The 13,059-nt window shown below is 73.8% G+C and overlaps 1 protein-coding gene across 1 annotated transcript; it reads left to right on the top strand.

Annotated features, from left to right (window-relative positions):
- Positions 1–4,875: 4,875 nt before the first annotated feature.
- On the top strand, positions 4,876–5,754 carry AURANDRAFT_2653 (hypothetical protein; the record flags this gene model as incomplete). Its single annotated transcript, XM_009040160.1, has 1 exon — positions 4,876–5,754. A coding segment is annotated over one exon (879 nt), but the record flags the coding sequence as incomplete, so codon positions are not given.
- Between the last annotated feature and the right edge of the window lie 7,305 nt (positions 5,755–13,059).

Genomic DNA, 13,059 nt, shown 5'->3' with positions numbered 1-13,059 from the left:
CTCGCAGGCGATGCCCAGGCCCCGGCGGGACTCGTTGGGGATGGGCGGGCACGGCAGGTTCGACGACCGCCGCGCGAGCTCGACGGAGACGATCGCCTGCTGCTCCCGGAACTGCGCCGTCCGCTCGGCCCGCGACCACCAGAGGTCCTTCGGCAGCGGGGCGCCGCCGCCGTCGGACGCGTAGGCGACGAGGTCGTCGGCGAAGCGCACGCGGTCCGGCGGCTTGTAGCGCGCGGTCGCCGCGGCGGCGGTATCTTCCGCCGTCGCCGCGGAGAACTCGCTCCCGTGCCAGGACGACTCGCCGGCGTTGAAGGCGGAGCAGTCGCTCCCGTGGACGGACCCGCTGGGCGAGACGTCGACGGAGCCCGAGGGGCGCCGCGTGCCGTAGTGCTGCGCGTCCATCGCGTCGCCCTCCTCCTCGGCGCCGTCGTCGCCGAACGAGCCCACGCGCGTCTTCCGCCGCTTCAGCGGGCTCGCGAGGCGGAAGAGGCGCTTGATGCGGTCCAAAGACCGGCTCGCGACGGCGGTGGCCATCGCGGCGGCGGCGGGGGGGTGGTCTGCGGCGCGGGCAGCAGGTAGGGACGGCGAATTGGTGAAGTCGGCGCCTCGTCCACCCGGTTTCTTCGCCTAGGCCTCACCGGTGGGCCCAGGCGACGGCGGGGGCGTCGCCGCGGCGTGCGATTGGGCGTGGGTGGCGCTGCGTGGCCGTAGACAAGGGAAACTCAATACGCGCAGGACATCCTGTGTCTCGTCACAGGCTGCTACAGACGATCTTGAAGCGCTTGAATAAGTTGACGCCGCGCGCGAAAAGACCTGCAAACTTTTTGAAAAAACAGGGGCACCAAGAGTATGCCCTCGGCGTAGAAAACGAAACCTCGCCATTTAAACAGGCGCTCTCGCGCCGGTAGAAGGGCCGCACCATGCAGTCACCCGTGGTGGAAGATGTCGTACATCTCCTGGTTGTTGTTCCGCTGGTTGCTGCCGCCGCCGCGGCCCAGCTTCGTCGCGGGGTCGACGTAGTTTTCCTCGAGTTCGCACCACTTGAGCGGGTTGCCGCCGCCCTTGGCCTTCTCCTGCGACGCGCGAGAATGACAAGCGGGCGAGAGAAAAACGAGGCGCGGGCCGACGCGCGATGTTCAAAAGCGACGTGCGCCTCGTCTCCTTGTAGGCCATGTCGTTGAGGTGGCTGTCGACGCCGACGATGCCCGCGGACGTGCGCGTGCGCGGCTTGGCGACGACGGACGCGGCCTGCTCGAGGATTTTCGACGCGCCGCGCGACCGCGAGAGGCCCATGGCGCCGGTCTCGCGGGCGAACTTGTAGGCGTCGACCTGCTCCTCGACGGTGTAGGTGCCGCACTCGGACAGCGCCTTCTTCGAGCCCTCGTGCGTGAAGGTGCCGCCGACGGCGAAGGGCGCGGCGCGCCGCGGCGGGATGCAGGGCGGCGGCCGCGGGTCCAACGCTTCCTTGCCGATGGCCTCCTCGGGCCACGGGTCGCCCCTTCGCGCCATGGTGCCGGCCGGGCCGCCCAACTTGAGTGGCGCCTGAACTTGCGCCGTGGCGGAGAGCGGGCCGAAGAGGGGGCTGCCTCTCGAAACTGGCGGCTGCCTCTCGAGCTGGATACCTGCGATTATTGAAGCTAGTAAAAGCCGGCCGGTAGGGCAGCTATGCGCGCCGCGCGCGAGCTGCGCGCGCATCCGGGCGAGCCCGACGTCGCCGGGGTGCTCATCCAGCTCGACCGCATCCCCGACGCGGACACGGCCGAGCTCGAGCGCCTCGAGAGCGGCGTCGCGCGCCTCCTGGCGTCGCAGCCGGGCCTCGCGTCGTCGGCGCTCGGCAAGTACGCGGCGAAGCAGCAGCAGTGCGTGCGCGCCGAGCTCGACGAGCGGCGCGCCCGGGCGCGCGTCCTCGAGCTGCTCACGGACCCGGAGGCCGCGGAGCGGCGGCGGCGGGAGGCCGCCGCGGAGCGGGTCGAGGCCGCGGCGGCGCCGCCGCCCGCCGCGGCGTCGCCGCCGTCCTGGCACGTGCCGCTGCCGTCGCAGATCCAGGAGCCGGAGCGGCCGCGGCCGCCGCGGCGCCCGCGGTCCCCGCCGCCGCCCGACGACGACGACGACGACCGCTCGCGGCGGTCCGCGGCGTCGACGGCGCGGTCGTCGACGTCGACGGCGCCGCTGCCCGAGGACGCGCCGTCCTCGGCCGCCGGCGCCTGGCGCCAGGACGGCGTCGAGTTCGTGCCGGCGCCCGCGGCGCCCAAGGTCCGCGCGCGCGTCGGCTCGCGGCGCGAGCCCGCGTCGTCGCGGCGGCGCCAGTCCGCGGAGTATCGCAACTGGGGCTCGACGGCCATGGTCTCCGGCGGCGGCGGCGGCATCTTCAAGCGCAACAAGGTCAAGAAAAAAAAGGCCGAGGAGAGCGACGACGCGGCGCTCGACCGCGCGCGCCGCGAGCGCCGCGCGGCCGCGAACGAGCGGCTGAGACTGATGCGGCTCAAGCGCGAGGAGGCGCTCCGGCGGAAGCGCGCGCAGCAGACGCTCCGGCGGGAGCGCGACCGCGCCGCGGCGGCGAAGCGCGACGACGCGAGCTCCGCGAGCGAGTCCGTCTCCGGCGGCGACTCGGACGACGACGACGACGACGCGACGGCGGCGGCCGTCGTCCCGCTCGACGAGCTCCACGCGTCGGCCCTCGACGCCGCGCGCGCGGACGATGCACCGGAGGAGCCGGTTCCGGCGGAGGAGCCCGTCGAGGCACCCGTCGCGCCGGAGCCCGTCGAGGCGGCTTCGGCGCCGCCGGCCGGGCACGAGACCTTCGCGATGCGCCTCGCGCGGCGGACGACGTCGTCCGCGGACCTCGCCGCGGAGGAGGCGCCGCGCGACGACGGGTGGGGCGGCGCGAGCTACGCGGCCGCGGCGCCCGGGGCCGCGACGCCGCGCGAGCCGGCGAGCGCCGCGCCCCGCGCCGCGGCCGCGCCGCCGGCCCGAGCGCCGTCGGCCGACGCGGCCGACGCGGCCGCTCCGACGGACGCGACCGCCGGCTCGACCGCCGCTCCCGAGCCGTCGCCGAGACCCGCGGCGGCGCCGTCGCCCGAGGCGCCGACCGCGTCCCGCGCTCCCGAAGCGTCGCCTCTGCTCGCCGCGCTGGACGCTCCGCCCGCCGAGCCTCGGCGACCGGCGCCGGACGCCGCCGCGAGCGCGTCGCCTCGGGAAAGGCGCGTCGACGAGGGCGAAGAGCCGCGACGACCGACGAGCGACGAAGCGGCGCCCTCGGCCGACGCGGAGCCGGCGAAACCAATGGAGTCGCCGCGACTTACGCCCTCGGCGGACGTGGCGTCGCCGCGACGAGCGCCCGCGACGACGCCCCGCGACGACGATCCGGAGTCGCCGCGACCGGTGCCAAAGGCCGAGCTGGAGCCGGTGCGAGATCTGGAGTCGCTGCGACTCGTGCCGACGGCCGACGTGGCATCGCCGCGACCGGCGGATGTGGAGTCGCCGCGACGAGAGCCCGCCGAGTCGCCGCGGCGAGTCACGCTGGAGTCGCCGGAGCCGTCGCCGCGCCCGGACGCCTTGGAGCCGTCGCCGCGCCCGGACGCCTCGGAGCCGTCGCCGCGCCCGGACGCCTTGGAGCCGTCGCCGCGCCCGGACGCCTCGGAAGAGCCGCCGCGCCCGGACGCTTTGGAAGCGGCGCCGCGACCGGACGCTTTGGAAGCGGCGCCGCGCCCGGACGCTTTGGAAGCGGCGCCGCGACCGGACGCTTTGGAAGCGTCGCCGCGACCGGACGCTTCGGAAGCGTCGCCGCGACCGGACGCTTTGGAAGCGTCGCCGCGGACCGTCGGACCGACGGCGGCGGCCGGCGCGGCCGTCGCGTCGCCGCGGCCCGAAGCGTCGCCGCGGCCCGAAGCGTCGCCGCGCCCCGCGGCCGAGGCGCGGACGCTCGCGTCGTCGCCGCGGCCCGTGTCGACGAGCAGCCTCGCGCTGGAGCTGCACAGCCCCCTGCCCGCGCGGCCGCCGCCGTCGCCCGCGCCGTCGGGCGGCGAGCGGGACGCGGACCCGTCGCCGCCGTCGGCGCGCCGCGAGCCCGAGGCCCAGTCCGCCGCGCGCGCGGAGCTCGCGGCGGCCGTGCGGCGGTCCTCGGAGGCGCTCGTCGCGCCGCGCCGCGCCGCGGCCCCGTCGCCGCCGAGGCCGCCGGCGCCGGAGCCGGCGCCGGCGCCGGCGACCGTCGCCGCGGCGCCCGCCGTCGTCGACCGGACGAAGGCGCGCGCCCACCCCGAGTTCTCGTCCGTCTTCAGCCAGTGGGCGACGCTCCAGTGCTCGCCCGGCAAAGAGCCGAAGCAGAAGCCGTCCGTCGCGGAGATCAAGCTCCAGCTCGCGCGCCAGTGGCGCCTCTACACGGTCTACAAGGCCGTCATGTCGGACTACGCCGCGGTCTTCAGCCACCACCGCGCCCTCGAGGGCGAGGGCAAATCCGCGGCCGTCTACGGCGGCTCCGCGGCCGCGCTGCACTTTCGGGTGAACTCGTCGCGGCCCGAGGTCTTCGACATCGTCACGCAGGTGCTGACGCGGCGCGACGGCGGGCTGAATGGGGCCTGGGAGGAGCTGCCCAACGGCCTGGGCCTCAAGACGACGTGGAACCTGCTGTGGACCTGGAGCCGGCCGCGGATCAACTACGCGCACCTCGGGGCGGGAAAAGAGAGCGACATGCCCAACTTCAACGGCTCCTAGCTCGGCCGTTTTCCACTTGTTTCGGCTGATTTTTGGACGAGCGATCATCTCTCGGAACGGTTTCGAAGCGTGGACGCTGTTTCCGGAACGCGCGCGCGCGGAACACCCACGTTGAAGCGACGTTTGAATCACTCTCGTCCCGCCCAGGCGCACCTGCTCACGTGGCAGAAGGTGAACCACTACCCGCACGCGAAGCACCTGACGCGCAAGGACTTTTTAGCGAGATCCATCGGCCGCTGCCGCCACCTCGCCGCGACGGGCGGCGGCGGCAAGCACGCGGGGTTCTTCGACCTCTGCCCCGAGACGTACCTGTTGCCCGCGGAGTATTCCGCGCTCGTCGCCGCGCACGTCGACAAGCAGAAGCGGGGCGCGAAGCCGACGTGGATCATGAAGCCCGTCGGGCTGAGCCGCGGCCGCGGGATTAGCGTGGTGTCGTCCATCGAGGACGTCACGTACGCGGACCCGGTGGTGGTGCAGGCGTACCTCGACCGGCCGCGGCTCCTCGGCGGCCACAAGTTCGATCTACGGTTGTACGTGCTCGTGACGTCCTTCGCGCCCCTGGAGGCGTTCCTCTACCGGGAGGGCTTCGCGCGCGTGGCGACGAAGCCCTTTTCGGCGCCGGGCGACGACAACGGCGACAAATTCGTGCATCTGACAAACGCTTCAATTCAAAAGCACGGCGGCCAGGAGAAGGGCGAGCTCTACGGGCCCCTGGCCGGCGCCGGGCCCGACGAGGCCGGGGGCACGAAATGCTCGTTGGACTTTCTCTGGCGGCGGCTTCGCCGCGAGGACCCGACGTTCGACGAGGCGCGCGTCTGGGACGGCGTCCGCGAGCTGGTCCTGAAATCGCTGGTCTGCGTCGAGGACTCCATCCCGCACCAGCCCAACTCCTTCGAACTCTTCGGCTACGACGTCCTCATCGACGCGGACTCGCGGTGCTGGCTCATCGAGGTCAACGCGTCGCCGTCGATGGCGCGCGAGACGTCGCTCGACGCGGACGTCAAGGAGCGGTGCATCCGCGACGTCATCAACCTCGTGGACCCCGTGCCCTACGACCGCGACGCCTTGGTCGACGTCTTCGACAAGCGGCTCAAGGCCGCGGAGACGGGCGAGCGGCTCCTGGCGGCGCCGCGGCGGTCGGCCCGCGCGGACGCGCCCGCGGCCGACGCGGCCGCGGCCGCGGACGCGCGCGAGGCCCACCTCGCCGGCGACCTGAACGCGCTGCTCCCGGGGGCCGCGCCGCGGCGCGTCGGCGAGCCCCCCGCGTGCCTCGGCGGCTTCGAGGTCCTGGCGCCGTCGAAGCAGCACGACCGCATACGCCGCGTGAAGCGCGCGTGCCACTAATTCTCAGATGTACACGCGTCCCGCAGCGCCGCGGGGAGGGCGGCCCAGTTGGACACGGCCTCCCGGAGGGGCGCGCGGCGCCGGCGGTGCCGCGCGTGGAGCGCGGCCATCGTCGGCGTCGCGTCGACCATCGGGAGGCGCAGCGCGGCGCGCACGCGGCGCCAGGCGTCCTCGGCGGCGGCGGGCGACGACAGGTCGTCCTCGTAGAAGAGGTCGAGCGCCGCGACGTTCCGCGCGTCCTTTTGTAGGGTCGCGAGCGCGGAGGCGACGGTGCGCTCGTAGAGCGCCTCGCCCGCGACGTGCGCCTCGAGCGCGGCCACGTCGACGGCGACCGCCGACGACGGCGCCGTCGACTGGCCCCAGCCGCCCGTCCTCATGGCCCGCTGCAGCGACAGGAACTGGGCCACCGCGCACCGGCGCCGCAACGTGACGAAGACGACCGCGGCGAACGGGCCCGCGGCGCGGACCGCGTCGACGAGCGCGCCCGGCCGCGGCGCGCCGACGTTGTTCACGCCGCGGATGTGGCCCGGCATGAGCTTGAAGCCGCTCGCGGCCGTGCGGGCCGCGGCCGTGGCCCACGCGAGGAGCGGGGCCGGCGTCTCGTGGCGCGCCGCGAACGCGGCCGCCGGCGGGCACGCGCCCCGGAGCTTCGGCGAGAAGTGGGAGTACTTGCCGCCGTTCGGGCCGCAGGCGCCGAACTGCGTGTCGTTCCAGTGGAAGCACTCGTTGTGCATCGTCGTGTCGGGGGCCGCGTCCAGCAGCCGTTCCAGGAGCGTCGACCCGACGCGCGGCGACGCGACGAGGACGAGCAGCGCGCGGTCCGCGTCGGCCTCGGGCCGCAGCACGGGCAGGCCGTACGTGTTCATGAAGTCGACGGCGCGGCCCGCGGAGTTGTTCCGGGGGCAGAACCCGAGCGGCGACGGGCACGCCGGGTCGCTCCTCTCGTCCTTCCGCTTGTACCAGGGCGGCGAGGAAAGGTGCTCCATGGCCTCGAACTCGTGGAACGCGAGGAACTTTTGACCCGCGGGCGTCGCAAAGTAGGCGTCGCCGCGTTGGGGCGATTCCGGGAGCTCCGCGGCCGCGCGCGCGACGTCCAGACGCGCCTCCTCGCACGCGCGCGACTCGTCGCCCGCGAGGCACCGCTCGTAGCCGACACCGTCGGCCGGCGAAAAGCCGGTCGTGGCGTAGAGCCGCCCCGGCGCCACGCCCAGGAGACCGTTGGACGCCTCGAGGAGCGTGCCGTTGGCGCGGATCACGCGCGAGCCGCCGATCTCCGCCGCGACGAAGCGGAAGCCGACGTCGTTGCGGGCGCCGCGCAGGTAGGCGGCGAGGGACCGCGGCCGGTCGTGCGTCACGGACGCGAAGTCGAGGAGCGTGGGGAAGAGGCACGTCGAGTCCATGAGACCGTCGACGGCGCCGCGCGCGCGGACGCCGGGGCCCGCGACGACGGACACGACGGACGCGCCGCGCTCGACGCCGCGGCCCTTGCCCCGGTAGGCCGCGGCGTTGTCGGAGACGACCCAGACGATCGTCGACGGCCGCTGGCCGTTCGCCGCGAGCGCGCCGCGCAGCTTGCCGACGGCGACGTCCGCGCGTTCCACGAGGCGCTTCATGCGCGCGAGCCAGTAGCCGCCGGGCCGCAGGCGGTCCGTCGTCGGCTTGAGGCCGTTGTCGCCGGGCGCGTCGGCGCGCGGCAGCGTCCGGTTCTCCGTCTCGTGGACTAAGACAGTCGGGTAGTAGAGGAAGAAGGGCGTCGCCGGCGTCTGTTTCCCGAGGAAGGTCGCGACGAATTGTTCCTCCAAATCCGGCCCAAAGTCCGCGCGCGTCGTCCGCACGTAGCCCAGGGGCGAGTCCGTCGCCGGGTCCGGCGGGAAGCGCCGGTAGCACGGCGCCCAGTAGCGGCTGAGGTACGTCGTCGTCGCGAGCGGGTTGGCGACGCGCGCGTCGACGTGCGCGTCGCCGCCGCAGTCTTTGGCGTTGTGCTCCGAGAGGCCCGCGTCGTGCATGAGGTAGGTGTCGAAGCGCGCCGCCGCCAGGTCGCCGGGGATGCCCTGCTTCGAGGGGCCGACGCCCCACTTGCCCGCCATCGCCGTGGCGTAGCCCGCGCCCTTGAGGAGCGCCGGCAGGAGCGCGTGGGCCGCCGCCGCCGCCGGCGACGCCATGCGCAGCTGGTTGTGGAGGTAGCCCGTCTCGGACGGGTAGCGGCCCGTGAGCAGGGACGCGCGCGACGGACCGCACAGCGCGGGCGCGTAGGCCGCGCGGAACGCGGCGCCCTCGCGCGCGAGCGCGGCGATGGACGGCGTCTTCGGGGACCCGTAGCGCGCCGACTGCCAGGCCTCGGAGGCGTACTCGGGGTAGGCGTCGGGGAACATGTCCGGCGACGCGTCGTCTAAAACCACGAGCACCAGATTCGGCCGGTCGACGGCGTCGTACGCGACGGGGCGGTCCAGGGGGCCCGCGATCTCCCGCGCGCGTTCGACGGCGTCCCGCGAGTGGCCCGAGCCCTCGGCCGCGGCCGCCGCGGCGAGCTTCTGCGCGTCGGGGAACGCCGGCAGTTTCGCGAAGCGCGAAGGCAGGGGCGCGCGGGCGGCGCAGGGCATGCGTAAATCGCCGCGCACGAGGACGACGTCGGCGCTGAGGCGGCCCACGTTGACGTAGTTCCGTTCGTCGACGAGGAACTTGGCCGCCGCGACGCCCGCGGCGCTCTGCTCGATCGTGAAGACGTCGACGGTCACGGCGTCGAAGTCGATGGACCTGACGGCCTTGAGTTCGCAGCCCTCGCAGTCCAGACTGAAGAAGTCGACGTGGGTCACCCGGCGACGGGCGAGGATCGACGCGACGCGGTGGCAGGTCTTCGTGTCCTTCACGATGGCCGCCCGGCCGCGCTTGTCGAGGCGGTCGATCGCGTCCTCGAGGCTCGCCGACTCGACGCCCGCCAGGCCCGTGCCGCCGGGCAGGGAGACGAAGGTGACCTGCTCGCCGGGCACGTCGGAGACGCAGTGCGGCGCCAGGGACGCGTTCGGCCGGAGCCGGAGGAAGCCCGCGTGCCGCGGCGCCTGCGGTTCTATCACGACGCCCGTCCAGCCCCGGCACCGCTCGTAGAACCACGTGTTCGACGCGACGACGGCGTCGTAGCCGCCGAGCTCGACGAAGACGCCGTCGCGCCGGCCGCCGAAGATGGCCTCGCGGAGCCACTGGTCCTGCCCGAACTGCGAGAGGTAGCCGGCCGGCGCCCACCCGGAGCGCTCCATGGCGTCGCAGGCGTTCGCCTCGCAGGCGGAGCCCGGCTCGCACTTGCGCAAAATGCCGTACCAGCCGCGCACGGGCCCGATCTCCGCGCCGCAGCAGTGCAGCGGCAGCGTGCCGCCGGCCTCGAAGGTGGACATCCAATGCTCCACGGAGCACGTCTCGCTCGCCGTCTCGCTCGCGCGCGCCGCCTCGAGCGCGCCGAGGAGCCACAGCGCGCGAAACATGTTAGACAAATGCAAAGCAAGTCATTCGCGGGCTGCCCGCCTCATGCTTTTTTTTATCGTCTCATCGTGATCGCGCTTCCAGGGTCACGGTTGATCATGAAGGCGCGCTTGAAGTTCAAGAAAGCCACCCAGCCTTGCGAAGGGCCCCGTGTGCATCAGGGGAGTCTTAGGCGGATAACGCCTTCGATCGGGGCGAAAGCACGAGATCAAGGTGGTGGGCGAGGGCGGGCGGACTCGGAGGCGCGGGAGGAGGCGGCTCAGTGGAACCAGGTAGTGTCGTCGTCGGCGACAGGGTCCGGGGGCCTGTCGAGGTGGGCGCCGAGGTTCGGCAGGCCGTCCTCGGAGTAGACCTGCGGACGGGGGAAGGGGTCGATCGCGGGAAACGAACGCGCGGGACGCGGCTTCGCGTGCCATGTCCGAGAGCATGTCGAGGTACTCGACGTCGTCGACGTTCGCCCCCGGCTGGAGTTTCTTCGCCGCGTCCAGCGCCGCGGGCGCGGCGAGGTCCGCGGGGAGCTCCGGCGGCGGCGGCGCGCGGTGCGGCGGCGGCGGCGGCGGCTCGCCGCGCCCGCCGACGGCGCGCGGCTGCGCCGGCCGGGGCGAGGGGCTGCGGATGACCGTGTGTCGCGTCAGGGGCGAGCAGGGGAAGCCCGTGAGCATCTGGGGCGGCGGCGGCGGCGGCGGCGCGCGCGCGGGCGTCGGCGGCGTCGGCGGCGCGGACGGCACGACGGCCGCGAGGTCGTCCCTCAGCGCCCGGAGCGCGTCGCGGGCCATGTCGGCGACGTCGCCGCGCGTGCGCTTCTTCGTCCGCGGCCGGTCGAGGCGGAGCGCGTCCGGGAGGCGGAGCCAGGGGCAGTGGCGGAGCACGCGGTCCCGCGAGCACCGGAGCTCCGCGCACAGGTCGTTCGCGACGTCCGCCGCGGACTTGTCCGCGTCGTGGACGCCCGCGACCCACAGGCTCCCGAGGAGCCGCGCGTAGGCGTCCTCCTCCGCCGTCCAGGGGCCCTCGGGCCCCTCGCGCCGCGCCGGCCGCCGCCGGGGCGACGCCGGCGGCGCCGCGGCGCCGGCCGGGAAGGGCCGGCGCCGCGCGCGCCGGCCCAGGGGCGACACGGGCGGCGCGCCGGCCTCGTCGCCCAGGACGCGCCGGAGCGCCGCCGCGCCGCGCGCCATCGCGTCGGCCTCGGACCGCGCGCGCGACTGCGCGCGCCGCCGCGCCTCGAGCTGCGCGGCGACCTTCCAGGGCTCCTCGCTCGCGACCCAGCCGTCCGCCGCCGACGGCACCACGCTGGACACGACGGCGCGGCCGCCGCCGGGCACGGGCACCGTCGCGCGCGCGCCGGACGCGGACAGCGGCGGCGGCGGCGCGCGGACGTAGTGCGGCGGCAGCGCGCGCGGCGCGGGGTGCAGGGCCGCGTGCGCGACCGGCAGCATCATGGGCGCCGTGACCGGCAGCATCATGGGCGCCGTGACCGCCAGCGTCGGCGGCGCGGCCGCCGCGGCGGTCGCCGCGGCGGTCGCCGCGGGGGCCGCGCCGGGCGGCGGCGTGCCCGACAGGTCCTGGACCGCCGTCGGGCTGAGAGTGCTCCGCGACGCGAAGAGGGCCCCGAGGTCCGGCCGCACGGGCGTCTCCGGCGACACGGGCTCCGGCGGCGTCACGTAATTAATCGGGGGATTCGTCCCATAGGATCCCTGGGCGCGCAGCTGCGCGCAGATGAACGGGGTGTCGACGTACATCCGACCGCGGCGGCCCGCCCAGGGCGCACTGTCGCATGCGCCCGGGGCCGCCGCGAAGGTCCGGTTTCGCACTGCGATCGAGACGATGGGATGCCACGATAGGAGGGCAGCATCTGCCCACGTGTCCGCGAAAGTTCCACGTGATATTCAACGTGAAACCTCAATCACGAGGCCGCGCGGGTTAACGCGCGGGTCCATTCGCCACGTGCCGCGTTTCGCGCTCGGCCTTCATTCACCGCGGATATCGGCGTTCCTAGGAAACTCGGGGCGGGAGGCGGACGACGAGGCGCGCGGCTCAGATGCGCACGCCGCTGTCGAGCATGATGCAGGCGCAGCCGTCCTCGACGTCGAGATAGACCGGATCGTCCACGAGCAGACCATCTTCTCCGACCGGGTGGGCCGTCGAGCTCACGACGTCGCAGGGCACGGGCGGGTCGAACTCGAACGTCGCGCGGAGCACGCCGTGCGCCTTCTCGCCCGTGAGCTTGAAGGACGGCGGCTCGTCGTCGTCGCAGGACATGCCCATGACGTCGTGGACCGTGAACTCCGTGCCGCAGATGAGCTCGTTGGCCTGGAACTGCCGCTCGGACCTGGGCAGCAAAAGGGTGCGAAATTCCCAACTTCAAAGGCTCCTATCTCGGTCGTTTTTCGCTCGTTTCGGCTGATTTTTAGACGGGCGATCATCTCTCGGAGCGCTCCCGAAGCGTGGGTGCTGTTACCGAAACGCGCGCGCGCGGAACACTCACGTTGAAGCGACGTTGAATCACCCTTTTGCTGCCCTGGCTCGGACTTGATCTCGAGCGTGACCGCGTCGAGGTAGTCGATGCCTGCGAAGGACCCCGTCGCCGGAAGAAAGGAAGCGCCGCGCGCCGCGCACCGAGGAAGAGCAGGCTGTGCTCCCAGTTGGGCTCGAGGGTCTTCCGGCAGATCGGCGTCTTCTGCTTCGTGCCCTGTCTGTCCTGACCTGCGCGCGCCGGGCCGCGATCGCGCGGCCGCGCGGAGCGCGCGGCGCCGGCGCCGCGCCGACGTAGACGACGACGTAGGGATCCAGCGTCGACGCGGAGAGGCCCGACCCCTCGAGGATCTCGATCTCCGCGCGCCGCAGCGTCAGCGTCATGCGGTAGGACTTGGAGCCCAGGTACCTGGCGATGGGACCGCCTCCGTCGATGCCGGCGCCGTCATCGTGGACGCCGCGCGCGCGCATGCCCCAGTACTCGGACTCCTGGGCGAGCATGGTCGCCCGGTGCGACCGCCCGCGCGGACGCCCAACAGGAAGGGCAGCCCTGTGTCGAGCCGCGGCGTCCAATAAATGATTCGAGAAGGCGGTTGTTGAAGATATTCTTATTACAGGTCCTCCGCGCGCGAACGCAGCCCCCAGGCGCCGCGGTCGAGCGTCAGCTTGTCGCCGGGACTGATGGGCGCCGCCGCCGTCGCGGCGACGAGGATGGTGCCCTGCTCCTCCGCGCCGGCGCGCCGGAACGCCGCGGCGAGGCTCGCCGGCGTCTCCGCCGCGTCCGGCCACGGGTGGAGCTCGAGGTTCGGCGCGTCGCCGCGGTCGTTGCCGTCGCCCACGTAGATGGCGCCCTTGCCGAGGAGGAGCAGCGCGAGGTCGCCGTCCAGCGGCAGCAGGAACTCGCGGAGGAGCGTGCCGTCGAAGCGGCCGAGCGGCAGCACGAGCCCGCGCGAGACCTCGACGACGTCGCCGACGGCGTAAAATTTCGTGGCGACGGCGACCCACTCGACCACGTCGACGTCCGTGCCCCCGCAGCCCGGCAGGACGCCCGGCGGGAACGCCGTC

Source organism: Aureococcus anophagefferens (genome assembly GCF_000186865.1).
Source record: "Aureococcus anophagefferens unplaced genomic scaffold AURANscaffold_14, whole genome shotgun sequence".
Classification (NCBI taxonomy): Eukaryota; class Pelagophyceae; order Pelagomonadales; family Pelagomonadaceae; genus Aureococcus; species Aureococcus anophagefferens.
Note: the sequence above shows the minus strand (reverse complement) of the source record. Positions and strands in the feature narration are given on the sequence as shown.